The sequence below is a fragment of the Mauremys reevesii genome, linkage group 13 (assembly GCF_016161935.1).
Source record: "Mauremys reevesii isolate NIE-2019 linkage group 13, ASM1616193v1, whole genome shotgun sequence".
In the NCBI taxonomy this organism is placed as follows: Eukaryota; Metazoa; Chordata; order Testudines; family Geoemydidae; genus Mauremys; species Mauremys reevesii.
In genome coordinates this window covers 17,596,422-17,623,629 of record NC_052635.1, presented here as the reverse complement: position 1 = coordinate 17,623,629, position 27,208 = coordinate 17,596,422, and the positions used below count along the sequence as shown (strand labels likewise).

Sequence of the window (27,208 nt, the reverse complement as noted above, 5' to 3'; positions counted from 1 at the left end):
GTGGTTCGTGGCAGGGACTCAGGCCTGCCCTCTACTCCAGGTCCACGCCCAGGGGCCCTATAGATAGCAGCCATCCCTTTAAATACACTGCATTGCTGTTACAATTCCCTGGGCTACTTCCCCCTGGCTCCAGCATAGTTTTTACCCAGACAAAGCCCTGAGGTAAGGGTGAAGTCCCAGCAGCCAGCCCAGAACCATCCACACTTCTCCACCGCTGGCAATGAACTGAACTTACTCTGGCACTGCAGCTCTACTTATACTACCCTGCTGGGCCCTGATTGACTGCTTCCCACACAGCCAGTCTAGGCAACTTGGAGGACCTCTCTACTACCCTTTTCTGGGGCAGGGTGTGGCAGGGCCATCAAGCCTCCAAAAGGGGGCCTCAGGACCTAGTCCAACCCATCACAGGGTGTCTGGGTTGGAGGGGGCAGTGTCATAGTGGGTGTGGATGAGTATGTCTGGGATGTGGGGGGAGCTCTGGGGGGCAGGGTGTCTGGGATGGTGGGCAGGTCAGGGTGTCTGTGTCTTGGATGGAATGGAGGGCAGGGTTAGAGTTGCCAGGTGTCTGGTTTTTGACAGGAACGCCTGGTCAAAAAGGGACCCTGGCGACTCCAGTCAGCACTGCTGACTGGGCCATTAAAAGTCCCGTTGGTGGCACAGGCAGGCTCCCTACTTGGCTCCATGCCGCTCCCAGAAAGCTGCCAGCATCTCCCTCTGGCTCCTAGGCAGATGGATGGCCACAGGGGCTCTGCGTGCTACCCCCACCCCCAGTGACAGCTCAGCAGCTCTCATTGGCCAGGAACTGCAGCCAATGGGAGCTGAGGGGGCGGCACCTGTAGGCACGGGCAGCATGCTGAGCCACGTGATTACACCTCCGCCTAGGAGCTGGAGGGAGATGTGACTGCTTTCCGGGAGCTACTTGAGGTAAGCACTGCCTGGACCCACACCCCAAACCCCCTGGAGTTCCCCAACCTCCTGAGACCCTTCCTGCACTCTGAACCCCTTGGCCCCAGCCTGGAGCCCCCTCCTGCACCCCAAACCCCCGCCCCAGAGCCCGCACCCCCAGCCAGAGCACTCACCCCTCCCCCGCACCCCAGCCCCCTGCCCAGTCCAGGTCCTCTTAACGCACTCTGAACCCCTTATTTGTTGCCCCACCCCAGAGCCCTCACCCCCAGCCCAGAGCCCTTACCCCCTCTCACCCCAACCCCTTGCCCCAGCCTGGTGAAAATGAGTGAGTGAGCGAGGGTGGGGGAGAGCGAGCGACAAAGGGAGGGGAGATGGAGTGAGCAGGGGGCAGGGCCTCAGAGAAGGGACGGGGCAAGGGTGTTCAGTTTTCTGCAAATAGAGAGTTGGCAACCCTAGGTGGGGTGTGTCTGTGATGGGATAGGAGGGCAGCCTGGGGTTGTGTCTGTGATGGGATATGGGGTGGGGGGGGCAGTGCATCAGGTGAGTGTGTGTGGGATAGGATGAGACAGAGGGGCTGGTGGGCTGCTGTGGGGGGGATGTGTGTCTGGGATGGAGAATCGGGGGGCAGCTCTGAAGGAATGTCTGGGCTGGGGGGCATGTGTGAGTCTGGGATGGGGGGTCACTCCTGGGGGTGTGTGTATCTAGGATGGGATGGGATAGAGACCGCCTAGTTTTTTGTATGTGTGTCTTGGGGGCAGCTCTGTAGGGGGTGTCTGGGATGGGATGGGGGCAGCTCTGGGGGTGTCTTGGACGGGATGACTGGGTGGCAGTTCAGGGGGGTAGGTTGGGGTGCCAGAATGGGGCAACTCTGGAGTGTGATGGGAGGTGTCAGGGGTAGCTCTGTGTGAGGGGATGTGTCTGGGAAGGGATGGGATGCGGGGCAGCCTGGGGTTTTGTGTGTGTGTGTCTGAGTTGGGTGGCTGGTAGGGGGCAGCTTCTAGGTGTGTGGGTACTGGGATGGGAAAGCTCTGGGTTGTGTGTGTCTCTGATGGGGGGGGGGAGGTTGGGGGGCAGCTCTGGGGTGTGTGTGTGCCTGGGATGGGATGGGTGGGCTGGGGGACAGCTCCAGGCTATACGAGAGAGAGAGAGTGTGTGTCAGGGCAGGGTAGGAGCTTTGGTGTGAGGCTAGGATGGGCAGGGGGCAGCTCCTGGGTGGGGCTGGGCCAGGATATCTGCTCTTGTGTGTCACTCTCCCTGCATGAAGCAGCTGCCTTGGCCACTTCCTCCCAGGCTTGCGGTGCTCTCAGCAGTTCCCCTTCCTGGAGCCGGACGTTCCGCTCCTGCTGGCCAGACCTTATCACCCACCCGCAGCACCCTGCATATGCCATTCAGGATGCCGGAGCTCATCTCTGTCCAAGACTTCATCTCTCAGACTCTGGAGGATCTGAGCTCCCCAACCACCTCCTCCTTCACCAGCCACATGGGCAAGTGCCGAGGCACCGTCTGCAGCCTGGAGGAGGTGAGGGGGCTGGGGAGGTTCTGCAGCCTGCAGGCTGGAGCCGGGGAGGGGGTGCAGCAGTGGACAAAGTCCCACTTCCCTGCCCTCTCCTGTCTTGGAGCACAAACAGCTGGTGGGGTCTGCCAGGGCTCAGCTTATTGCTGCACTTTGTCTGCTGCTGTCTCCAGCCATCTCTCACCTCCCCACCCTTCAGACCTTGACTTCCTCTTCTACAATCTGCTTGCGCCTGCCTGCTGCTTCCCCATTCAGTTTTTCCATTGTGAAGCCTAAACTGAATGTCCTGGCCCCACAGAATCACTGAGAAAGTTGCTGTGGAATAAGGTTTAGGAGCCTGCCCTGGGTCCAACTCTGCCCAGAGTAATGGATACAATTAAAGTTGGATAAAGGGAAGCATTAATTTGAAGGAAGATGAGACCACAGTCATTACAGCGAGGTATTCACACCACTATGGTAAAGGCTGTAACTTACTATTTAACAGACACGTTTTCTAAGAGCTTTTCTTCACCGGAAATGTAGAACCATAGAATTATAACCCTAAAAAGGGTTAAAATGTATTGCAAGGGTCATCTAGACCAGGGGTTCTCACAAAAAATTTTTTAGTGGCCTCAGAATGTGGCCACCAACTCTTGCTGGTGGCCACGCTGACAATTTTTCCTAAAATACATAATTAACTTTAGGAAAAACAAATAAATATGTGTATATACATGTCCAAATCATTGTCATTTATTTATAGAGGACTTTTTTCAGACTCAGTAATAAAAATTATGTACATTTGTCTCTATTCTTTACTGGACCTAAACAGAATAGAAACACAAATAAGGTGCTTTGCATGTTCTTGTCTTTTTGTTGTTGCTTCTTTTTTAACTTGCTAGATAGTAAGTCTGCTGCTGTGAAAAGTGATATTTGTATGTTTGTTAATATCACTTTTCACAGCAGATTTACTCAGCCCCAGCAAGCCCTGGCACAAATTAAGCCCTTGATGGGGAGGTGGGCAGGGAAGCCGCGGGGCCCAGGGACGATGGCATAGGTGGTGAGCCTGGGACCAGATCCTGCTACTATGTAGATGGAGCCCGAAGCCCTGTGGCCAAAGCCTCCCTCCACCCTGGGAAAGTGGGAAATTCACTAGCTGCCTGCACGGCCAGCATTTGTATCACTGGAGAGGGGCAGGGCCCAACCCCCACTGGTGGCCCTTGGAGAGGGTAGGGTGACCAGACAGCAAATGTGACAAATCGGGACAGGGGTGGGGGGTAATAGGAGCCTGTATAAGAAAAAGACCCCAAAATCGACTGTCCCTATAAAATCAGCAAAGAATCCTGTGGCACCTTATAGACTAACAGATGTTTTGCAGCATGAGCTTTCATGGGTGAATATCCACTTCGTCAGATGCAAGCCTATAAAATCAGGACATCTGGTCACACTTGAGAGGGGCCACTGCTCCCCCCACCCAATCACAGCCCAGGAGGCTGTGGTCACAAGAAAAGTCACTGGTGGCCACATTTGAGAAATGCTGAATTCTAGTCTAACTTCCTGCAAAGATACAGGATTTGTTGTGTCTAAACCATCCAAGCCAGATGCTTTCCAGCCTCTTTTCAAAAACCTCCAGCGAAAGAGATTCCATGACCTCCCTAGACGTCTGTTCCATTGTCCGACTGCTCTTCCAATTAGGAAGTTTTTCCTGAGATTCAATCTGCTGTGCTGTAGTTTGAACCCATTGCCTCTTGTCCTGCCCTCTGTGGCAAGAAAGAACAACTTTTCTCCATCTTTTTATGGCAGCCTTTCAGGTATTTGAAGACAGCCGTCATGTTCCCTTTTAATCTCCTCTTTTCCAAATTAGCCTTCAGCCTTTGCTCATATAGCTGCATTCCATCCCTTTGATCATCTTTGTTGCTCGCCTCTGGATTCATAGATTCATAGACTCTAGGACTGGAAGGGACCTCGAGAGGTCATCGAGTCCAGTCCCCTGCCCTCATGGCAGGACCAAATACTGTCTAGACCATCCCTGTTAGACATTTATCTAACCTACTCTTAAATATCTCCAGAGATGGAGATTCCACAGCCTCCCTAGGCACTTTCTTTCCACTTTCTCTTCATCTTTTTTATACACTAATGACCAAAACTGGACACAATGTTCCAGCTGAGGCCTAATCAGTGCTGAGTAGAGTGATACTATCACCTCCTGTGACTTGCATGCTATGTGCCTCTGATAATGGAACCCAAAATTGCATTTGCTGACTCATGCTGAGGTTGTGAGCCACCACAACCCCCAGAGCCTTCTCAGCAGTGCTGCTGCCAAGCCAGTTTCCCCCCATTCTGTATTTGTGCATTTGGTTTTTCTTCCCTAAGTGTAGCACCTTACATTTGTCTTTGCTGAATTTCACTTTTGTTATCTAAAGCCCAGTTCTCCAATTTATCAAGATCCCTCTGAATCTTAGCTCTATCCTCCAAAGTGTTGGCAACCCACCCACCCCCAGCTTTGTGTTCCCTGCAAATTTGATCACTTTGCTCTCTAGTCCTCTCATTGTCACCACCTACGTAGCCATGTATTTACTTCCCTGATTTGACACTCCTTATCCGGGCCTTTTCCTTCAAAAGGGAGGATGGATGAGAACACCAGTTGCACCCCAAGCTCTTTTATCCTTCTTCCCACAGCCATATAGGGCTGCCAACTTTCTAATCGCACAAAACCAAACACTCTTGCCCTGCCCCTTCCTGAGGCCCCACCCTGCCCCTTCTCTGTGGCCCTGCCCCCACTCACTCCATCCCCCCCCCACTCACCCTCACACACTTTTGCTGGAGTGGGAGGGATTAGGGGGAGGGGATGAGGGATCCAGCTGGGGGTGCAGGCTCTGAGGTGGAGCCGGGGATGAGGGGTTTGGGGTGCAGGAGGGGGCTCAGGGCTGGGGCAGGTGGTTGGGGTGCAGGAGGGGGTGTGGGCTCTGGGGTACAGGAGGGGGCTCAGGGCTGGGGCAGGTGGTTGGGGTGCAGGAGGGGGTGTGGGCTCTGGGGTACAGGAGGGGGCTCAGGGCTGGGGCAGGTGGTTGGGGTGCAGGAGGGAGTGTGGGCTCTGGGAGGATGTTTGGGTGCAGGAGGGGGCTCAGGGCTGGGGCAGGTGGTTGGGGTGCAGGAGGGAGTGTGGGCTCTGGGAGGATGTTTGGGTGCAGGAGGGGGCTCAGGGCTGGTTCAGGTGGTTGGGGTGCAGGAGTGAGTGTGGGGTGCGGGGTCCAGGAGGGGGTTCTGACCTGGGGCAGGAGGTTGGGGTGCGGAAGGTGGTTCAGGGTGTGGGCTCCAGCCAGGTAGTGCTTACCTTAGGAGGCTCCCAGTCCGCAGTGCAATGAGGCTAAGGCAGGCTCCCTGCCTGCCCTGGCTCCGTGTGAGTCCCAGAAGCGTCTGGCATGTCCAGCTCCTAGGCACAGGGGCAGCCAGGTGGCTCTGCACGGTACCTGCACCCATAGGTGCCCCTCTTCAGCTTCCATTGGCAGCTGTGGAGCCGGCGCTCAGTGCGGGGACAGTGTGTGAAGCTTCCCTGATGGCCCCTGCACCTAGGGGCCGCAGGGATATGCCGGCCACTTCTGGGACCCATGTGGAGCCAGGGCAGGCAGGGAGCCTACCTTAGCCCCGCTGTAGTGCTGACCAGACTTTTAGTAGCCCAGTCAGAGGTACTGTCTGGAGCCACCAGGGTCCCTTTTTAACCAGGCATTCCAGTCGTAAAATGGATGCCTGGCAACCCTAGAGCCATGTAATCTGCAGTGATCCGCTCAAGGTCATTCTTGGCAGTATTGCTGGTGCCCATGTGGATAAGTAGGAAGGAGCAGTGGTCCAAGGGCTTGATGCATCTTGAAAGACTCTTTGTCACATCCTGAATTCTAACTCTAGGCAAGCAGCACACACTTGTTGGGATTCCCTGTCTGGGTGGCAGATAGATGAATGTCTCCCTTAGGAGGGAATCCCCGACCACCACCACCCTTCTCCTCCTTTTGGGAGTGGTGGTCGTGGAACTCCCATGCCTAGGACAATGCATCCCATGGCTTCAGGGCAACGGGGTCTCCTTCAGACTCCTTCCTCAGATGACTCTTCCAAGGCATTCTCATCAGTAGTACCTGTGCAGAGAGCCTAAAAGCAGTCGTTTACCTCTCCCTGTGCTGGGGTATATTGGTTCTCCTCCTTCTCCTTCTTCTGGAGGTCACATGCTGCTAACTTTCTTCTTTGTTCTTCATTCCCCCCTGCACTGCCCTCTCAGATTCTTCGGCATGCTGTGCCCGCAGTACCAAATCCTGACTTCTATCCAGGAAGTCTACATTTTCTCTGATGCAATGCACGCAGGGTCATTACTTGGGTCTCTACTCCTTTAACCTTTTCTTCCAGTATGAGGACCAGCCTGCACTTTGTACAGACAAAGTCACTTCTAAGCTCTAGGACAAAGATGGCATCTCCCATGCAGGTCACAACAGCTCATACTTCACTATCTTATAAACTTATAGACTTTAAGGCCAGAAGGGACCATCACGATCATCTGGTCTGACCTCCTGCATACTGCAGGCCACAGAACCTCACCCACCCCTCTCCTGTAATAGACCCCAACCTCTAGCTGAATTACTTATGTCCTCAGATCACGATTTAAAGACTTTATAATTCCTTTAAATGACCATCATTTTCCTCCTAAACAAAGAGTGAGCAGAGGACAGAAAGGAGAGGGAGGCAGAAAAGTAATCTCCATATTTCCAATCTTGTATCAAGAGTCTCTTCAGATGCTGTAACTACTGCTCGCCCTCTGTTTGCTTCTCCTCTTTTTGCTGCAAGTCAGGTGTTGCCCCTGCCTTGAGTCCTGGTCACACACATGCAAAACACGGAGCTTGAGCATGGTGGTGCTGGTGCCTGGACTTGGCTGGCCTGTCCAGGGCCATAGGCTACAGTCTGAGTTAAGCTTTGACTACGCTTACAGCACTGCCGCGACTCAGCTACACCAGGTACGGGAGAGCTTCGCCAATTGGCACAGGTACTCCATCTCCCCAAGGAGCAGTAGATGTGTCAACAGGAGAAGCCCTCCCACACACATAGTGCTGTTCACATTGGGACTTCAGTCAGTACAACTGTGTAAGTCATGGGTGTTTTGCACCCTCCTGAGCGATGTAGTTTGCAGTGTAAACCAGGGTTTACACACAATGCAGCAGCTGCTAATGCAACCACTCTGTACAGCTCCCGTGGCATTTGGCAGTGAGACTGCTCTCACTCGAGCTAGGCTAACTCAAGAGGAAATGACTTATGGGAGCTAACTCTACAGTAAAGACATAGCCTTGGTGCTCTGAAACCCATGTGCTTATGTAACCCTTCTGCTCATCAGAGTTGGCAGCAACAAGGTCTGGGTTCAATATCCAAGGGATCCATTTCAATAACTCAATGCAAAACCGGCTCGAGCCCCCACCCAGTGACCTGGGACAATTACAAACCACCCCCCTGGGCGCCTCTAAGAGGCAATACTTCCCCTCTCGCAAGCACAGAGTCTGTGTGTAGCAAAAGCCTTTTAATAAAGGAGGGAAACAATGCGGCATTATGTTGGGGAAACATCACAAACAGGATTCATAACCCAAACCATGAGCAAAAGACCCACTCCCAAGTAAGTAAGTTTGGCAGTGTCCTTTTCCCCTCAGGGTCTTACGTCCAGCAACCCAACAGTCACCCCCACCCACAGTTTCAGCCCCCAGACTTCAGAAGTTCATCTGCAGAGTTTACCTCCCAACCTGGGTGGAAGTGCAGGGAGGTATGAGGGGCAGATTACATGCTCCGCTGCTTAGGTCAATGGCTGAATACCACACCTCTGGGGAATTCAGTTACAGTCTTCACTGTCCCATAGCCACTCCTCTCCACCAGCTATCCAGCTCACCACTTACCAGTATGTCTTCAGCCCCCACCTTAACCCAGCTCTCAGCGATTTCAGTTGTTAGGAAGGGCCTCAATGCTGGTGAACTTAGAACCACCTACCCCAAACAGCGATGTCAGTTCTGCAGCATGTAACAAGACTCCTAATAGAGTCAAAATTAGCTCTGTTATTACACAGTGGAGAGATCACAGGTCGACATGGTCTTTAGAGGCCACACTACAGGTACACATACCTATCCCCAGCTTCTCTCAGTTCACTACCCTTTGGCACCCACATCCCTTGCCTAGTGAGTGCTACTTAGTTGAGGGCGAGTCCCTCCATTATAAAATGCCATGTACAGTTCTACTGTCCCTGATTCCATAATCAGGATAACAACTCCTGCCCCAATAACAAAGAGACTGGGGTCCCACAGCAGACAGTGACCATTTGGGCAAGCAGTCCCTTCATGCTAGGGGTGGGTGGGTGTGCCCATGCAAACGAGATCAGCCCCTGAAGTCCTTTTCCACAACTCACCACCAGATGTCAGGGCAGAGCTCATTCTGACTCTGCTTACACTAAGACAGTGCCCTCTGAGGGGATAATCTATATTGGAGGTTGTTTGAGCCAGGGGTTCTCAAGATACTCCCCCAGAATGATGTCATCAATATTTTACTGTTTTTATTATTTGTTGTGCACACTTGGCGCTCAGAGGATAGCTCTGATCCTCCTCAGACTCACATCACCCACTTGTGTTTGATCTCAGAGGTACCCACTGGCCCTTTGGGGAAACAGATGCTATTCACTGTAAAAGCTGGCTCTACAATGTGACTCAAACCATTGACACATGTGCAGCAGGACAGAGACTCTGCTGCAAGCCAGACTGTTTGAGAGCCTAACATTAGAGTGAGTGGGTGGCTCAAGGTGCTATGCTCTGCCTGTTGACCCTGGTCCCCTCCCGCCAACGTATTGTGAGTTTGAGTCCTGCCTTGGCAGCTTTCAGAGTCTGTGGTGGGCATATTAGTTACTCTTGCCTGTATTCCTTTTGGAAGATTTGTTCTCTTCCTAGTTTAATAGCTGATATTTCAAAATTCTCTGAACAGATTCAGATGTTACTTTAGAATTATCAAGGAAAATAGCATTAATTAAATAGAAGGAAGATGAAACAATATTAAGGTAATATAATCACACCACATCCTTCCCAACAATTTCCTGATTGTAACCAAAGAAAAGTAAACAGTTGCAACTTTATCAATGTCAGCATGATCAAGGGGGTGTTGCTGAGCAACAGGAAATGAACCCCAAATACACCAGTCCTTAGAGTACAGCTGTCTAAGGTCAACTTAGACTAATGCTGTGCCAGGATAGTGTCAGTCAAAACTGACACTTCTATTTCTCATGAAAAACAAACACAGAAAACAAACTGCAGCTTTCTACAACAATTCATTGACAAACCTAGGAATGATACTTATCCATTTCACCATCGAAGTGTTGTAGTTCCCGTGAGCCCCTCCCCCACCCCCCGCAAGAGTAAGCCTCTTTGGCTTCAGTGCCTCCTGGGACCCCAACTTCCACAGTCAGCAGTGACTCTCAGCCAGCGTCATAAAACAGAAGGGTTTATTAATCATCTGGAACACAGCATAGAACTGTTCTTTGTTAGCTGTAACTTTCTGGTTTCTGTGCTAAGTACATCTTGGTCAGGCCCAGAGCCCTGGCTCCCACCCAGAGACCCAAACCAGGAGAGTATCCTGTTTCCAGCAGCCCATCCTCATTCATGCCCATTTGTTCCTCCTCTGCCATTCTGGCCTTGGAATCTGTTAATCAAATCTACCTCCTCATTATCCTGTCCAGTGGCCCCTCACAGTGCTCTGGGCAGCACCACTGATTCAAGGAATACTTGCTCCTGTTTGGGATAAGGAACAGGGACCTCGCTGAGGGACTCTGCAGGGCAGGGATCAGAGATGGCAGAGGTAGTTTTTTGCATGTGAATAGGGATGTGAAATAGTGTAACGGGTTGCAGGACTCACCACCCACTGGTTGCTCCGGGAATTAGCTCTTTTCAGCTGTGGAGCACCCTCTGCACGTGGTGTCTCACTAGGGTGACCAGATGTCCTGATTGTATAGGGGCAGCCCCGATTTTTGGGTCTTTTTCTTATATAGGCTCCTATTACCGCCCCCATCCCGATTTTTCACTTTTGCTGTCTGGTCACCCTATGTCTTGCCCATTATCTGCTCTACTGATTTGGGACCCATATTGCACCCCACTCAGCAGTGCCCTCTTCAGGACACTGCCCTCCAGCAGTGCCCACTGCTTCTTTCTCACCCCCCTTGCAGGGGTCACAGCCATCCTTGGGCTTGCACCCACCACAGGGGCCAACCACAACCCAACGTCTAGCCCCTCACTTCAGGGGTAAGTTGCAGTCTGTATTGGCCATGCTCCCCCACAGCCAGCTGCACTGCTAGGGGGATGGGGGAAACCCAGCCCCCCCTGGGTCCAGACCCAGGGACCCTCTAGCAGCAGCCTCTCTGTTCTCCTCTCCCCTTGTCTGCCTATTTTCCCTTGGCCATTGCACCTTCTTGGCCCTTTCTGGCAGGGGCCTGCAGCCTAGCAGGTAACAAGCCAGAGCTCACTCTCCACTCCCCTGAGCCTGCCCAGCACTGCTCTATCTCAGGTGCTATCCCTGGGAGCCAGTCCTCCTCCCTTGCTGGTCAGGGAGAGAATCTCCTCTGGGCTGCTGGGCAGCTCCTTATATCTGGGCTGCCCCAGCAGCTGCCTCCTGTCTGGCTCCTAACAAGCCTGGCTGTAATTAGCTGGAGGTTTCCACAGCCTCCCTGGCTGCTTCTGCCCCACCCCCTGCTGGAGTGGGCCACCTGCACCACTACAGTCTCCCTTGAGTTCATTCTCACATCAGTCTCCTTGTCCTTTTCCAGTGGTCTTGACCTTGCTGACTAACACGGGACATGGTGCAATTTCCTTGTGTTGCTTCATTCTCAACCGTCACTATTTGTATCTCTCTCCAAAGCCAGAATCGCTTATTTAAAACAGAGCTGCTACATCCGGAAATTGTGGTTATGGGAAATGTTGTTTACTACTGAGCCCAGGCCTAGGTCTCTGCAGACCTTAAGGAATAAAAGATAACTAGAAAACCAGTGGGGTTGTGCCCCTCTGTGATGCTTTTATGGTACATAAGGAGGTCCTGGAGGTGTTGGTTTTTGCTTTAACATGGTTTTTACAACTTGTTTTTACCTTAGAGAGGTCAGGAAGGAGACCACTATCTGGTCTCTCCTGGTTTTGCTGGAGGCGCCTCGGTGGTAGGGTGGGAAGGCTCAATAATGTGGCCATTGGGCTTAATGGAAATGTGCATTTTTTCTATGTGCATCTTGCACATATAAACATTAAAATACAATGGTGAGAAGGTCAGAGCTGGTGTGGGGGAGGGGAATTGCAGAGATGGTGCTTGACATGGAGCATAAGTTATTAAAATAACATCCACTCTCCAGATTCATCGATTCCAAGGCCAGAAGGGCCCACTGTGATCATCTAGTCCAGGGGTTCTAAAACTAGGGGTCAGGACCCCTCAGGGGGTCGCAAGCTGTCAACCTCCACCCCAAACCCCGCTTTGCCTCCAGCATTTATAATGGTGTTAAATATACAAAAAAGTTTTAAATTTATGCGGGGGGGGGGGGGGGTGTCGCACTCAGAGGCTTGCTTTGTGAAAGGGGTCACCAGTACAAACCTTTGAGAACCACTGATCTAATCTGACCTCCTGTATAACACAGGTCAGGGAACAGCCCCAAAATAATTCCTAGAGCACATCTTGTAGAAAAACGTCCAATCTGAATCTTAAAATGTCAGTGATAGAGAATCTACCACAATCCTTGGTAAATTAGTCCAATGGTTAATTACTCTCACTGTCAAAAAATTACATCTTATTTCCAGTCTGAATTTATCTAGCTTCAACTTCCTTCCATTGGATCGTGTTAGACCTTTCTCTGCTAGATTGAAGAGCCCATTATTAAATACTTGCTCTCCATCTAGGTACTGATCGAGTGTAATCAGGTCACTCCTTAACCTTCTCGTTGTTAGACTCAAAGAGCTCAATCTATTTAGTCTAGCACCATATGGCAGGTTTTCTAATTCTTTAATAATTCTCATGGCTCTTCTCTGAATCCCCTCCAATTTTTCAACATCCTTCTTGAACTGTGGGCACCAGAACTGGACCCAACATTCCAGCAACAGTTGCAGCAGTGCCAAATACATAAGTGAAATAACCTCACTACACCACTACTTGAGATTCCCCTCTTTAGACATCCCAGGACTTCATTAGCCTTTTGGCCACAGTGTCTCACTGGGAATGCATGTTCAGCTGATTATCCACCACAACACCCCAAAACTCTATCCTGGGAAGCACTGACTCTGAAAGAGTCCCCCATCCTATAAGTATGGCCTATGTTCTTTGTTCCCAGATGTATACATTTACACTTAGCTGTATAAAAAACACCACCCAGCTGAGTGCTTTACAAGCACAACCCTTATGTAGATAGGTCAGTATCATAGTCCCTCTTTTACAAGTGGAGAGAAACTGAGGCAGACAGAGGGAAGTGGCTTGCCCAAGGTCACACTGGGCATCTGTGTATAGAACTCAAAACAATGTGTGTTACGAACTTGAGCTGTAGGTATATCTAGGAACAAAGAATGCTGGCAGCACTTACAAGCTAAAGACTGTATTCTGAAAAGGATTTAGCAGTTGTGGCAGAAAACAACCAAACATGAGCTCCCTGTGTGACGCTTTGTATCAGACAGCAAATGTGATCCTTGGCTGTATAAATGCAGGAATATTGAGTGGGAATTGGGAGGTGATGTTATCTCTGTAGAGCGATGGTCAGACAGTTCATGGATACAGTATCCAGTTCTGGTGTCCACACTGTAAATGGGATATTGAAAAATTGGAACAGTTGAAGAGAAGAGCTACAAGAATGATCTCTGTACTTTTTTCAATTCTAATATCTCTCTTTTGAGATGGAGCAACCACATCTGCATGCAGTCTTCAAGGTGTGTGTGTACCATAGAGTCATATCGTGGCATATGTTCTGTTTTCTTATCTATCCCTTTCCTTATGGTTTCTACCATCCAGTTAGCTTTTTTAACTGTCGCTGCACATTGATCGGACGTTTTCAGAGAACTATCCACAATGACGCCAAGGTCTCTTTCTTGAGTGGCAACAGCTAATTTCGATCCCGTCATTTTGTGTGAATAGTTGGGATCATGTTTTCCAATGTGCATTACTTTGCACTTATCAAAATCAAATTTCCTCTACCATTTTGTTACCCAGTCACCCAGTTTTGTGAGATCCTTTTGTAATTCTTCGCAGTCAGATTTGGATTTAACTCTCTTGAGTAATATTGTATAGTAATATTATATAGTATTAATATTATATGTAATATTGTATAGTAATATTGAGTAATATTGTATAGTCTGCAAACTTTGCCACCTCACTGTTTACCCCTTTTTCCAGATCATTTATGAATATATTGAACAGCACTGGTCCCAGTGCAGAACCCTGCTATTTACCTCTCTACACTGTGAAAACAGGCCATTTATCCCTACCCTTTGTTTCCTGTCTTTTAACCAGTTACTGATCCAGGAGAGACTCTTCCCTCTTATCCCAGGACAGCTTACTTAACTTAAAAGCCTTTGGTGAGGGACCTTGTCAAAGGCTTTCTGACAGTCCACGTACACTATATCCACTGGATCACCCTGGTCCACATTTGTTGACCCACTCAAATAATCTTAACAGAATTCTCTGAAAATTACTTTTTTTTTGTGGGCCTTCCTTGTTGCCACGGAAGTTGGTGATGGCACAAGTGTCCATGGGGAATCGCTGTGCTGCCTGGCTACAAGCTGTTCCACCCCAAGAATGGTAAACTTGCCCCCTTCCCTAAGGAGGACTCTTGGGCATCTGCATGAGCCTAAGAAATGAGGAGTAAATTTGTGTGCTTTTCCTAGAGGGAGTGACTGTTACTGCATGAAAGGGGTCAGAACTATTGTGATGGGTTGTCACCCCTGGGGTACAGTCTGAGAGCTGTGAGAACCGCTGCGCCCCTCTAACCAGCCAGCTGGGTCATGCCTTCTCACCCTACTTTGTTGATGATTTAGCCTCTCCAGGCCCTGTTACCACCTAACACGACAGCAGGTGGCGCCACACACCCAAGCTACCTGAGTGATCACCTAAGCCACTCACAGACAGACAAGAGAAAACAGCCAGTTTCCCAGGTTCGCACCCCCCACTGGAGTATAAACCCAAAATTATACCATTTTGCACTGCACAGGGGTCTGTACAATGTAAGCTCATAAATAGTTCACCCCTCCCATGGGTGACCAGATGTCCCGATTTTATAAAGACAGTCCCAATTTTGGAGGCTTTTTCTTATATGGGCACCTATTACCCCCCACCCCCATCCCGATTTTTACATTTGCTATCTGCTCACCCTACCCCTCCCTCAATGTGGAGAGGACAATGCACACTTGTGTTAACCAAGCGGAGATTTTCCCCTGACATTTCACTTAAAGGCACACTGGTTTAGATTAAAACATAAAACAAGTTTATTAACTACACAAAGATAGTTTCAAGTTATTATAAGTGATAGCAAACAGATCAAAGCAGATTACTTAGTAAATAAACCAAACTGCAAACTAAGCCTAAAATACTAGAAAGATTGGATATTGTTGAGCCAAAGGGGGAGAGGGGGGCTGGGATACACTCAATGAAGCCACACCAGGTGCATAAGTATAATCGGTTTTATTGCCAAAGTATAATAAGCTGCCCAGCCTTCATGCATTACTAAATACATGCTTTCCAGCAATCAAGCAAGCAAGAATCAATGCTTACTCCCCCTTCTGCTACGGACAGTCCTGGACCCTCCAGCCTTGTCCTTTGAGGGCTCGTAGCAGGTGCTGCTCCAGCACGGGGAATTCCTGGGCACCCACAAGGGTCCGCAGGTGAAACTGTTAATCTAAAACAATTCTCATAGCATCTTTTATCATCTCTTTCTAAGGGTGGCATATTCACCCACAAGCAGGCTCTGGCAAGTAACACAACTGCTCTCCATTCCCAGACTCAACGCTCTCCGGCCTTCCTTATCTCTTTACTTGTTTATCCAGTCAAGTGGCTGCAAGCCAGCCCAGCTGGTCAAAGCCAGTTCACTACTAGCTCCCCCCAAACCATTCTGTAACAACAGCCCAAGATAATTTGTGGTCAGCCCCAACAGATAAGAATTAGCAATCTCTCACCCTGGCTGATGATACAAGCAGGGCCGGCTTTAGGCCGATTCGCCCAATTCCCCAGAATCGGGCCCCGTGTCTAAGAGGGCCCCATGCTGGCGCCTTTTTAATTTTTACTCACCTGGTGGTGTTCTGGGGGGTCTTCGGTGGCATTTTGGCGGCAGGTCCTTGAGTGCCGCCGAAGACCCGGAGCTCTGCCGGGTGAGTACGAATCGGGCCCCGCACCTGCTAAAGCCGGCCCTAGATACAAGCAGGCTTGCAGAGTCTCAAGGAACAAGCTGCACTTGCTTTGCAGCTTGGGCCCCCCACCCCCATTCCAAGTCCTTTTCTTCCAGAGCTTCTCTCAGGTGTTGAGTTGTGGGGAGTGAAGAACAAGAGATGATGTCACTCCCGGCCTTATATAGCTTTTCCATATGGCGGGAACCCTTTGTTTCAAACTTGGCTCCCAGACCAGTTTGTGGAAAAATACAGGTACCCAAAACGGAGATCAGTGTCATGTCATCTGGTCACATGCCTTTGTATACTTTGTGTTAGACGGCTTTCCCTTCACCCTCTCCCCGGTTCTTGTCACGCAGACAGAAAGCAGAAGACCAGAAGTCCGAAGTGCAGGCAATGCAATGTTTATTGGGATTATTTTCCAGCAAGCATGTGTCCCATAACTCTGATGCCGCAGAGCCTTGTTTCCCAGTGTTCCCTCTCCCCATCCTCAGCAGGCATAACTATACCTGAAATGCACATCCACAATCATACCCCTTATAACTTAGCATCATGTTCCATTTTGGGTCTGGGGTCTTCATCTCAACTCTTTTGTACCCCATGGGAGGGGTAAGGAGTGAGGTTGTCGTATGGTCAGGGACAGGCATTTCTTTGGTCTTCTAGTGTTTTATACCTTCCCCCCAATTGCCCTTTGCCCCTCCCGACTGGTTGCTTGACTTTGCCTTGAGATTGGGGTTGAGGCAATCTTAAAGCGTTGGTTCGAGTAACACTTTAACTGCTTTTATCTGTTCCCCTTGTACTAACAAACCCATCTGACTAGGTAGAAGCCATAGACACACTACTATGTGTGAACAAAGAACAAAGATTGTAAGATATAAGAGTATCAAAAAATCAAACCCAAAATTCTATCCCAGGCTAACAAACAGACTTCTATGCTAACACCTTGCTGAGTCATAGCAGCCATTACCCACAGGCTGTCTGGAACGTTCTCAGGAAGGCTCACCAGGTGGGGATAAGCTTCTCCTAAGGCCCATTACCTTGAACAACCCTTCCCAACCTGCTGTCTAGACAGGAAGCATCTTACCTACAGATGATGTCACTCAGGTGTAACTACATTTGAAATACAGCTACATAGTCAATATTCATAACTTTAGATGCAAAAATGATACATGCACACAAATAAGATAATCATATTCAGCAAATTGTAACTTTTCCCTTCTTCTCCAGTGATGTATAAGGTGGCCTCGAATGCGCCATCTCTCTCTTACGTACTTTTCTGGCCCCATGGGTGTAATATCTGAGCACCTCAGAGCCTTCCGAAATTAGAAAACAGGTTTTACGGTGATTGACTCAAGGAGCTCAAGGGGGTGGCTTGATACAGTCTATAAATATCAACATGGGGAACAAATATTTGATAATGGGCTCTTCAATCTAGCAGAGAGAGGTCTGACACAATCCAATGGCTGGAAGTTGAGGCTAGACACATTCAGGCTGGAACTGAGGTGTAAATTTGTTAGAGTAATTAACCACTGGGGCAGCTTCCTAAGGGTTGTGGTGTAGTCTCCATTACTGGCAATCTTTAAATAGCGATTGGATGTTTTTCTCTAAGATCTGCTGTAGTTCAACCTCAGCCATAGGATTTAGAACAGGAGTAATTAAATGCAGGGATGCCATGTATGATGCTGGAGGTCAGACTCAATGACCTTAAAATTCATTAATCTAATGTGTCCTCACCCACCCCTGTGAGGCAGGGCAGTGCCCACTCCCCATAGTACCATCAGGGAGCAGAGAGATGGGTAACTTGTCCAAGTCACGCAGGAAGGCTCGGGTGGAACAAGGCACCTTAATGCTGCCTGGCAATAGCCATACAATTATCATTAAGGCAGGGTGGGTTTGTGAGCCTTGTTTAGATTACACTGATTTAAAGACACCATCATTTTTCCTCTCATGGTGTACCCTGACCCTCATGTCTTGAACCCAGTCTGTAGGGGAGCCTCCAACCCTCCACTTGGCAGCCTGCTGGCTAGCACTTACCTGGGACCTGTGAAGCCCAGCCCCAGTGTGAGGCTCCACCCCTGAGGTCCAATTGGTAGAGTCCCAAGGTGGTTGATTAGCCACCGGCCCGGCTGAAGCTATCAGCAGGAACAAGGAGCAGTCTGAGCAACTGGGCTCTACACTGCTCCCCTAGTTTCATTCCTGGCATCCGACCTGGTTTGACTTCTGGCATCTAAATTGTGGTTTCTGAGTCCAATTTGCCTCTGACATCCTAACCTGGCCCAACTCATGGTTTGAATCTCCCGTTTGTCTCCTGCAGCAGACTCTGGGTCTGATTTCTAGATCTGGCCACCCATGCCCGGGCTGTGGCATGGCAGAGTTAGGGTCTGTGGGTGCCCTACCCTTTCTTACCTTAACAGATTGGGATTTCTGGGAAGTGTAACCTTAACTCTGAATTGCTTGGGTTTGCAATGCTTGGTTTAGGGCTATTGACGCTGTCTTAACCATGGTTTTGTCATATGTTACCCAGGCAATTGTAATCCTGGCATTGGAGTGCAGGATGTTGCTATCTTAATAATGTACTTGGAGCACGGGCTGAGATGGGAAAAAGTTCCCGCAGAGTTGGGTGCCCAGCTCAACTCCCACTGCAGTGAGCTTTGGGCACTGAGGGCTTGATCCACGAAGAGACGTAGGCCCTAAGTCCAACACTTAGGCACCGCTGAGATCGTCCAAACCCTCACTCGGCTGCCACCTAGGCCCCTAAGTGTTTGCAGCTGGGCATGTGGAAGCTGCCAAGTCCTGATGCTGGTGTGCTCTGAGCATGCCTAAACCCTCACAAAAGACAGCTGTGGGTTAGCAGGTCAGGAGTTTTGGGGGCGGGCTAGCTAGTGTGTGTCCCAGAATACCCACAGATAAGGCCTTTTGGGGTCTAGCCATGACTGTTGAAAGCCCCAGCTGCAGTATTTTGTGTGTAAAGAGGGGAAAGAGCAGGGTATGGGCAACAACCGGGCTGTTAGTTATTAGGGCTCCTTCTAGCAGCTTCCCTCAAACAAAGCAGGAGGGACAAATGAGCAGAGGCTGGGCAGGGCAGTGTGTGTTCCTTGGGCCCTGGGGTGTGCTGGCTGGTGCCCAGAGGCTGTATAAACCAACAGGGCCGCCCAGAGGATTCAGGGGGCCTGGGGTCTTCGGCGGCGGGGGGCCCCGTTTCGGCAGTAATTCAGCGGCGGGGGGTCCTTCTGCTCCGGGAACCGCCACCGAATTGCCCCGAAGACCCGTGGCGGGGGCCCCCCGCTGCCGAATTACTGCCGAAGACCTGGCACTTCGGCGGCGGGTCCTGCTTTGGTGATAATTCGGCGGCGGAGCAGAGCGGAAGGACCCCCCGCCGCCAAAGACCCGGAGCGGAAGAAGCTCCGGGGGCCCGGGCCCCGCGAGAGTTTTCTGGGGCCCCTGGAGCGAGTGAAGGACCCTGCTCCAGGGCCCCCGAAAAACTCTTGTGGGGGCCCCTGAGGGGCCCAGGGCCTGGGGCAAATTGCCCCACTTGCCCCCCCATCTGGGCGGCCCTGTAAACCAAGCCACCTCCTGGCTGCGTAGCCCATCTGCAATGTGGCTGGGTCTAGTCTCATGTTTAGAGGGTTTGGCAGGTAGAAACCCACAAACCCTCTTTTGTTGTTCCTAGGCCTTGGATTCTGATCGAGCTGTATTGCAAAAAATGAGGAAAGCCACCAAAGCAGAGCATGCTTCTGGACAAGGTGAGAGCAGAGCCAGGGGGCCAGGGGGAGGGAGGCCTGTCTGTTGGGCTGGAGAGTGGGCAGGGGGAGCTGGGGTTTTGGAGACATGCCCTCACGTTTGTGCCTGTTTCTGGGTGTGCTGGAACCCCCTCCAATTGCAGGGGAGTCCCCCAGTCCTGCCGCTCTCTCCTCTCTGCCATCTGCTATCCAGCCCTGAGCCTTCCTCCCAGCTTTGCACTGGACATCAGGGCTGGCCTCAGCTGCCTTTCTGCCCTCCTCACAGAAACCCTGCAATGAGTGCTGGGCATGAGCGGGAAATAGGGCAGGCCAGGCCAGGCAGCACCCTTGTGAGCAGCATGCACCCCACCCACGGCCCCACAGCAATGCCCTCTGCTTGGCGAGCAGCTGAGGGGCAGAGACCACCCCTAGCAATAAGGATGGCATTGCATAACTAGTAGCCATGGCATCACCAAACCCCACTGTGCCACCCAGCTCGGCTTACACGTCCCTGCTTGTGCCACTCAGCTCCCTCTGCATCTCCCAGCCCAGACTGGCCTGGGGTCACTAGTGCTCACTGGAGCCAACAGGCCCTGGCGCTCCCTGCCCAGCCCGGTGAGCACGGACCTGACAGGGAGCGAGTGCAAGGTGAAAGGATTGGCTGTTCCCTGCCCCAGCCCGGCTCCCCCACTCCACTGATGGGGCTGGATGGGAGCTAGCTCTGCCTGGAGCTTCGTCCTCCACCCCTGCCACCCCTGTGCTGACCGGAGCATTAGTCCAGGGACCCTGCAGTGTGCCAGGAGCAGGAGGCAGGGGGTGGAACCTTGCCAGAGGCTGTTTCTCAAGGGCACCTTCTGGGGGCCTGTGCTGCCTCCTGCAAAACCTGCCCCACAGTGTCTGTGTGCCCAGAGTGGGAGCCCACCAGCTCCAACTGCCCTGGTGCAAGGTCCTCCCGCATCACAGGGGAGGAGACACACACCATCACCTCCTGCTCTGCCCTACTCACCTGCCCATCCCCCCGCCCCTGCTCTACCCCACTCACTCACCCCAGCCCACCCCTGCCTTGCCCCATCCCCCAGCCCTGCTGCTGCTCTGCCCCACTCACTCACCCCATCCCCTAGCCCTGCTGCTGCTGCTGCTCTGCCCCACTCACCTGCCCATCCCCCCACCCCTGCCTTGCCCCTCCCCGACCCCTGCTCTGCCCCACTCACTCACTCCAGCCCACCCCTGCCTTGCCCCATCCTCCAGCCCTGCCGCTGCTCTGCCCCACTCACTCGCCCCATCCCCCAGCCCTGCTGCTGCTGCTGCTGCTCTGCCCCACTCACTCGCCCCATCCCCCAGCCCTGCTGCTGCTGCTGCTCTGCCCCACTCACTCGCCCCATCCCCCAGCCCTGCTGCTGCTGCTGCTGCTCTGCCCCACTCACTCGCCCCATCCCCCAGCCCAGCGGCGGCTCAGCCCCACTCACTCGCCCCATCCCCCAGCCCTGCCGCTGCTCTGCCCCACTCACTCGCCCCATCCCCCAGCCCTGCTGCTGCTGCTGCTCTGCCCCACTCACTCACCCCATCCCCCAGCCCTGCCTTGCCCCATCCCCCAGCCCTGCTGCTGTTGTGCCCCAATCACCTGCCCCACCCTTCAGCCCTGCCTTGTCCCTCCCCACAGCCCCAACCCTGCTCTGTCCCACTCATCTGCACATCCCCCAATACTTCCCCTGGTTTGCCCCACTCACCTGTCCCATCCCCCCATTGCTGCTCTGCCCCAGCCCCCTAGCCCCACCCCTGCTTCCCTCACCTCAATCCCCACCTTCCCTCTGCACTCACCTGTCCACTCCCCCCAGACCCAGTGCTCCTCTCCCCCACTTGACTCCCCCTTCCAGCCCTGTCCTACTCTGGTCTAGATGCTGACAGCTGTCTGGGGAGGGGGTTGAGGTGTGGATGACTGGACAGCCAATGGTAGCTTCCTTCTCTGCTCTCCTTATCCATGTTGATTGGGGCTTGGTGTTTGTGTGCCTAGATCTTGCTAGCCACATAGAAGCTCATATTGCAGCCCAGGAAAAATTCTCTGCAAACTACCAGAGTGATGGTGACGAGCAACTGGCCGGTGCCTTCCTCACCTTTGCCGAGTTCTCCCGGGAGCTGCTGGCCCCAGTCAAGGGTCTGGTAAGAATTGCTGACCAAGTGCCCCAGGCCTGGGTGCTCTCCCAGCCACAGATCATATGTCAGGGGTAGAGGGGCCCAGCTGGCTTCTTCACCCAGAAATGAAGCCACTGTCATATGGACAAAATAGCTTGTGATGGTGTAATTGTGGCCTGAGTTGTTGTAACGCTGCCTGCAGTGCTCAGAGCATGAGTCCCCCCTCAAGGCAGGCTGTTAGGGTGCAGGGCCTGAACCCCACATTGGTGGGGAGATCTATACTCAGATATCACCAGCCAAGTATCAGGTATAATCCTCAGGGACTACAACAGCCTAACCATGGAGTCAGATACAGTCCCCTGGGCTACTCCCATCTGTCTTGTCACCTAGGTGAGCCTGCCTTTGTGATAGCTGGTCCCTTGCACCAAGAATCACAGCAATACTCAGGCTACTCCCGGTCCCAAAGGGCCAGTCACTTACCCCAGGTCAGTTGCACTTTAGATCTCACACCAAAGACAATGCCTGTAGCCAGTCCTAGAATAAGCTATATACTGATATATTTACTAGGAAAAAGAAACGAGTTATTTACCAGGTGAAAGCAGGTAAACATAGATACAAAAATGAGTTCCAATCTTAAGTTCCAAAAGGTAATAAAAGCTTCTATAATCAGCGCTATATGTTCCTTAGGGCTAACCCAGGCTGGGGATCCTTTGCTTATGCCTTGAAAACTTTGTCCCCTAGAGTTCAAGCAGCAGAGATCTCAAGTTCCTTTTGTCTGGCATTTTTATCTCCTTCCTGCCATGTGCTGTGGGCTGCAAACTCAATTCAGTTGATGGGAGGAGTCCACTTGCCTGGCTCATCTTCATGGGGAGAAGCAGAACAACAACAAAATCTTTTGTCTTCTTTTTGCAGTATCCCACAACTGGCCATCTGGTATGGATGGCCCCTTGCTTTTGGGAAGGGAGAAACACTTGATAGAGGTCAGCCCTTCATACTAGTCAGTGGCTCTCTCCTGTTTGGTCATTTACACAGTCATAGAGACTCACAAGACAAACTGCTCAAATATCACTATCCAATCTGGGATACGATGGTAAAGGTGAGATTGGTGCAGGCAGCTACGCATGAGCATTCAATAACGTCTGAGCATTAAACACATTCTTAGGAGTCTTATTATTCTAATACCTGTTATAACAATGCCGGGGAGCCAGCCTGATTTCAGCTCTGTATTTGTCAGGGTTCAGCTGAGACTGAGGATGTTTCGATGGGCAGCAGCAGGAGGCGGATCCATTTTGTCTGTGCCCCGTGTGCGGGTTCCATGCCCTGTGGGCTTCTGAAGCGAGGTGTGGGGCAGAGCATGTGCAATGCGAAGGGAACGCTGGGTGAGCTTGGGAGCAAGCCCAGGCCAAGCTGGCTGTGTGACTCGTCGGCAGGCAATGGTGATTTTTAACAGTGTGTAACTCAACAAATCTGAACAGATTCCATGAGGTCCCCACTAGGTCCCTCCCTGGGCCCGGGCCCGGGCCCACCCTCTTGCCAAATTCCAAAATGCTAGCGCAAGCCAGGGGGCATTACAGCTCTTCACCACAGCTGCAGGAACTGTTTATAATAGAAAGTGTTAGGCAACTGAACCACAAGTGCCATTGCTCTGCCCTGCAATAGTAGGGAGGGACAATAGCTCCCTGGCTCCCGCCTCTCGGGGAGGTGCTGTACCTACGCCGGCAGGAGAAGCTCTCCTGAATGCTGTTGTGGTGCAGCCATGTCGCTGCAGTATTGTAAAGTGTTGACAAGCCCTGAGTCCCTTCAAGGAAGGGCTTTTAGCTCTGCTCTCCAGGGCTCCAGCACCATTCACTGGACCGTGGCTCCTGTACTATTCTGCAGGCAGCCCAGCCTCACCTCTTGCTCCCCTTGTCTCCTCCCTGCAGGCAGGATTCCTGCTCTGGCTCCCCAGTCCCTGCTGCCTGTCTCCATGGAGCAATGCAGGGAGCATACACGGGTGTCTAGTTAAGACCCCTTGTGCAAGGAGCTAAAGAGAAAGTGGCAGCTACAGGCAGGTCCAAGCAGGGCAGGGAAACAAAAATAAATGTCAGGCACCTGGCTGCAGGAAAACGGCGAATTCCATGGCCAGATTACTTGGCCACAGAATCAGAGTCACCGGGGCCCTGACTGAGACAAATGGGGCAGTTCACACCTTTCATAGTTACTGTTTCAGGCTGTCTGCAGACTCAGGCATGCCACACTACATCAGTCATACTCAAGGTTAACTACGTTCATTTAAAAAATGTGGAAACTCAGGTTTTGGAGCCCAGCTCTGTACAAGTGGTGAGTTCTGCAGCAAATGTGATGACTATGGTCTTGTGCAGTACAGGGCCCCAACCACACCAACACCTACAAAAAGAAAGCTAAGCGCTGAGCCTGCAGTTCCTACTGGGAGTAGTTCTTGGATCGGAGTAAGTGGCAGTCCTAGTAGCAAGTGTTTGCGGGTTGAGCGCTCTGGTTTGAGCCTACTGACAACTTTCATCTCAATATATTCTGTCCCAGAGGAGGCTCTGTGACAGACTTACAATATCCTGTAATATCCTGACGAACCTGATGGAATGAAGCTAAGCTTTACTGAGTTAACCCCAATTCCATATGGTTTAACTTAACACCTTTGGGCACAGTATGAAAAATGCAGTTGTGGCTGCGTTGTTGTGGCAGTTTGTGCCCCTTCTCTAGCAGGGACGGGGGATACTAATGTACCTCCTCCATTCCCAGCCCCAGTTACCCCCTAGGGAGAGCTGCATATGTTTGTGCAGACTGGATTCTCCAGAACCCATCAGACAAAGAAAAGACTCTAGCATAAAAGCTTGGGGTTTAACCTCTCTCAGGGCCTTCTCCCTACTCCAGCAAATGGGCAGGACCCCTGGACCCTGGAGGGCCCCAGTCCTTAGGGGAGGGTTGGAAGGACTTGGCCTACTGAAGCCTCATATGACTGGGTGCTTGTTCTGAGCGGAACTCTGATGACCTTGTAACCACAAGGATGCTCCTAGGGTGCGGTATTAAAAGCCTGCACTTGCCAGAGCCCAGGAGGGAGTTGGGGTAACTCTGGTGAGCTTATTAGCATGCGGGTAGGTTCTTTTGTTCTGTTTTCTCGGTAATGCTTTGTACCTTAGGAATATACTTGGCCTGCTTAGGAAGAGTTTGGTGGTAACTTGTATCTGTAGCAATTGCACTGTTCTCTGTCTCTAAAGAGCAGGGCTGACTCCAGGCACCAGCGAAGGAAGCAGGTGCTTGGGGCGGCTAATGGGAAGGGGCGGCACATCCAGGTCTTCGGCGGCGGGTCCCTCAGTCCCTCTCAGAGCTGAGGAATGAAGCGGCGCGGTAGAGCTGCCATCAAGGTGCCACCAATCGTGGCTTTTTTTTTTCCTCTCCTTCGTCGCTTGGGGCAGCAAAAAAGCCTGAGCCGGCTCTGCTGAAGAGAAAGCAAACAGGTGCCCTTGGGCAACTGGTCTGTGCTGGGAATGACACAGTGAAGACAAGGAGCTGTGAAGCCTGGAAATACCCTGGTCAGAGGGGAGAGAGCTGCAGGTCTCCACCCAAAGAGGCAATGGCTGGGGAGCTACCAGCCTGAGAGCGGGTGCCCTTGCTGAACCACAGAGGGGAAATCCAGGTGCAGCCGCCCTGAACCACAATCTCTATGGTGGCAGCATTGGTGGGATCTCTTAACAGTGTCAATTGCATAAATGCCAACAGCAGCAAAAGCAAGTTACTTAGACAGGAGAGGCACAGAGAAAAAAGCCTCAGTAGCCTTTCTGAGGAAAGGAACAGTGAAAAGGGAGATGGGGAAAATGAATTACGAACAACTGAAGAAAAATCTATTGTTGAGCTATGCAGAGAAAGGGAGATTAGCCCTGAAGATAGAACAAAATCATACTTAGTTGATTTGCTGTATTCTAATGACCAGTCAAGGAATGATGGTCCACGTTCACAGAGAACCTCCAGTCGACTGACAGAGGGCCCAGCAGACAGGGAGAATTTTGGAGCCAACACCCTGGAGAGAAACAGGGAAGAGGCTGACAGTCAGGGTACGTCTACACTACGGGATTATTCCGAATTTGCATAAACCGGTTTTGTAAAACAGAATTTATAAAATCGGGTGGAGCACGGCCATACTAAGCACATTAAATCGGTGGTGTGCGTCCATGGTCCGTGGCTAGCGTCGATTTCTGGAGCGTTGCACTGTGGGTAGCTATTCCCTAGCTATCCCATAGTTCCCGCAGCCTCCCCTGCCCCTTGGAACTTCCGGGTTGAGATCCCAGTGCCTGATGGGGCAAAAATCATTGTCGCGGGTGGTTCTGGGTAAATGTCGTCAGTCACTCCTTCGTCTGGGAAAGCAACGGCAGACAAGCATTTCGCGCCTTTTTCCCCTGGATTGCCCTGGCAGATGCCATAGCATGGCAATCATGGAGCTTGTTTTGCCGTTTGTGACTCTCACCGTATGTGTACTAGATGCCGCTCACAGAGGCGATTCAGCAGCGCTACACAGAAGCATGCTTTTGCTTTTGCATGATAGCAGAGATGGTTACTAGCCATATTGCACCATCCAAACCCTTCCATAAATTGGAACTGAGGATGATCATGGCTACCAGTCCTTTTGTACCATTTGCTGCTAGTGCCCCTGGCCAATCAGCCAGGGGCACAAAAGCCAAGATTGGTTACTAGCCATATTGCACCTTCCATCGTTTTGTACCATTAGCTGCTGTCATAAGTGCCCCTGGCCGATCAGCCAGGGGCGCAAAAGCAAAAATTGGGAATGACTCTGTAGTGAGGCGGCCTGGCTCCCGACGGCCTCTGAGAGAGAGGAACCAGAACAGCCACCTCAGTGGGCGGAGCCACCTCAGTGGGCGGAGCCACCGCCGCCTGTTCCCGCCCCCCGGAAGTCAAGGGGCGGGACAGGAAGTATAAAAGCCCGGCCTCAACCCTCAGTTAGGGCCCAGCGGCCGGAGAGGACGGACGCTCCTGTTCAGGCTCCTGACTGGCCGAGCCTGCCCAGGGCAAGGTACCCGGACGCGGATGGACCAAGCCTCCCTCAAGCAAGGTACCCGGACGCGGACAGACCGAGCCTCCCTCGAGCCAGGTACCCCGAGGTGGACTGGCCGAGCCTGCCCCGAGCCCGGTACCCCGAGGAGCTGCCCGAGCGTTCCTGTGACCCAAGTCCAGAGGAGCAGCCCGACGTAGACCGCTTTCAGCTCACCGAGGAGCCCATGGTATGGGACCCCGCTGCCGAGCCCAGCGACGAGCAGGTACCCGAGGAGGGGGAGATGGAATGCAGCCCGGGGGTAGCCGAACCCGGGCCGGCGGAGGGCACTGACGTGCCCATGTCAGTGTGTTGCGGCCAGGATCCCCACTGACTGCAGCGGATCCACGCCGCTGTTAGGGCCCCGGGCTGGGACACAGTGGAGTGGGTGGGCCTGTGTCCCCCCTGCCACCCCACTCACGGGTGGCAGCCTCCCCCTCCTACCAGCGTTCAGGCAGAGAAGCCTGCACTTACCTGGGCTTCTTGAACTGCTGCCATAGCTCAGTTCCCGTTACAAGGCCCTGAGCCT

General features: G+C 52.0%; 1 protein-coding gene across 2 annotated transcripts in view; it reads left to right on the top strand.

Annotated features, from left to right (window-relative positions):
• Window positions 1-2,223: 2,223 nt before the first annotated feature.
• The window catches only part of LOC120380840 (arf-GAP with SH3 domain, ANK repeat and PH domain-containing protein 2-like), a 109,939-nt gene continuing 84,954 nt past the window's right edge, over window positions 2,224-27,208 (top strand). The window contains exons 1-3 of one of the 2 annotated variants that reach the window (XM_039498732.1): window positions 2,224-2,425; window positions 19,445-19,517; window positions 21,505-21,650. In XM_039498732.1, the coding sequence (XP_039354666.1) occupies window positions 2,288-2,425; window positions 19,445-19,517; window positions 21,505-21,650 (357 nt within the window). In that variant the 5' untranslated portion in view covers window positions 2,224-2,287. Of the gene's footprint in view, window positions 2,426-19,444; window positions 19,518-21,504; window positions 21,651-22,978; window positions 23,060-27,208 lie in introns of those variants that run through there. The other variant, XM_039498733.1, reaches the window with a different exon arrangement.